This window comes from the organism of the source record quoted next, assembly GCF_019968985.1.
Source record: "MAG: Porospora cf. gigantea B chromosome Unknown PgB_NODE_7155_length_1547_cov_342.271, whole genome shotgun sequence".
In the NCBI taxonomy this organism is placed as follows: Eukaryota; Apicomplexa; class Conoidasida; order Eugregarinorida; family Porosporidae; genus Porospora; species Porospora cf. gigantea B.
The window spans coordinates 1-1,474 of record NW_027179221.1 but is presented as its reverse complement, the minus strand read 5'-3'; the positions used below and the strand labels follow the sequence as shown (position 1 = coordinate 1,474).

At 49.9% G+C, this 1,474-nt stretch overlaps 1 protein-coding gene across 2 annotated transcripts; it reads left to right on the top strand.

Annotated features, from left to right (window-relative positions):
* Window positions 1-263: 263 nt before the first annotated feature.
* Window positions 264-1,474, top strand: KVP17_003883 (uncharacterized protein; the record flags this gene model as incomplete). 2 transcript variants are annotated; one of them, XM_068521588.1, is made up of 2 exons in its annotated part: window positions 279-1,139; window positions 1,162-1,176. In XM_068521588.1, 2 exons carry the CDS (start codon window positions 279-281, stop codon window positions 1,174-1,176), a joined length of 876 nt encoding a protein of 291 aa, XP_068372172.1. The 2 variants fall into 2 exon arrangements, with proteins under 2 accessions (XP_068372171.1, XP_068372172.1); XM_068521587.1 differs by having other exon boundaries at window positions 264-1,474.

The window sequence follows — 1,474 nt, the reverse complement described above, 5'->3', positions numbered from 1 at the left end:
GTGAGACAACAAATACAACACTGAACATGGTGGACGACAAAAGGGTCCCACACCTCGACCTGCGGAGTATGCTACCCAATCCAGGAGCGACAATGAGATCAAGAAGCTCGCCTGACAGATCACGGCAGTCGAACGAAGAAGACATGCCACTTGTAAGGGGACTAATCGAGCAAACTCGAAGAACGTACAGACCTCAATTGGTGACACCGAGGTACCAGATAAACGCACCCCAGAAGGAAACATTGGCGATAAGACAAGCGCCAATGCACGAATCGAAAATGGACATCGGAGAAGCATTGCTCCAACTATCGGGACAGATCATAGAGGATAGGATCATGCAAGAACTAAGGGACTTGCCAAAGTTCGACGGCAGTCGGTACAACATCAGCGGACATCTGGATCAATTCGAGACGATCTGCGCACCAATCAAGAGCAGTGAGAGAAAATTGCGCCTTCTGAAGATGACTTTCAACGGAGTAGCGAAAGAGCACTTTACAACTCTAGAGGCACAAGGATACGACGAAGCAAAGCAGCACATGCAACAACAATTCGCGCAAGATATTTATGAAGCCCAGCGGAATTTCTTCGGAATGAAGATGAGACAAGGCCAAACATATTCGGAGTGGGGATACGCAGTCAGACGACAAGCAAGACGTGCGGACATATCGGACAAAATTGCCATCGAACACATGCTGAGAGGGCTTCACAACGCGAATGAACAGCTCCTGCTGAAGTTCATCGACATTCAGACTCTGGAGCAGGCAGTGGACCTCATGGCTGACGTAGACCGAGTCATGAGACCGTTTCAACGGAGAAGGGGCAACAATCGACAGCAATACGACAGGCGCAACGACAGAAAGGACTTTGATTACCAGACAAGAGGACAAATGAAAGAACACGTCTACGATCGCAGAACCTCAAAGGGACCCGCGACAAGTGTCAACGCAATGCCCATTATGGACCGAAGCCGGTGCTACCTATGCAATTCGACGGACCACCGCGCAAGGGGATGCCCAAGTCGATGCAAAGACTGCGATCATCACGTACACACGACCGAGACGTGTTTCAAAAAGAATCGGACCGTCCACAAGATCGGAACGACGCAAACCGGGCTACCGGCCCACGACGATCGCATTCAAGTGGGACAGACTTCAGTCCCAGCTTATTACGACCTGATGGCATACAGGACAATCATTCCAACGAAAGTCATCAAGCAAGAGAACATTCAAGCACAAAGCATTGAAAGGATCAACACCATCACGTCTGATGGAAAACTGACCATTACAGAACCAATCACGATGGATTTCCAGCGCGCGGGAAGGAGCTACACATCCAGCTTCGGCGCATCAGACGGCCTGGACTACGCCCTCATTGGACGAGACCTCATTTATTCAGTTGGAAACAAGATCATGTTCCGCGACGAGGCCATCAATAGGCAAGAAGCGAAGAAGAAAATAGGAACGGAGATCAAGGA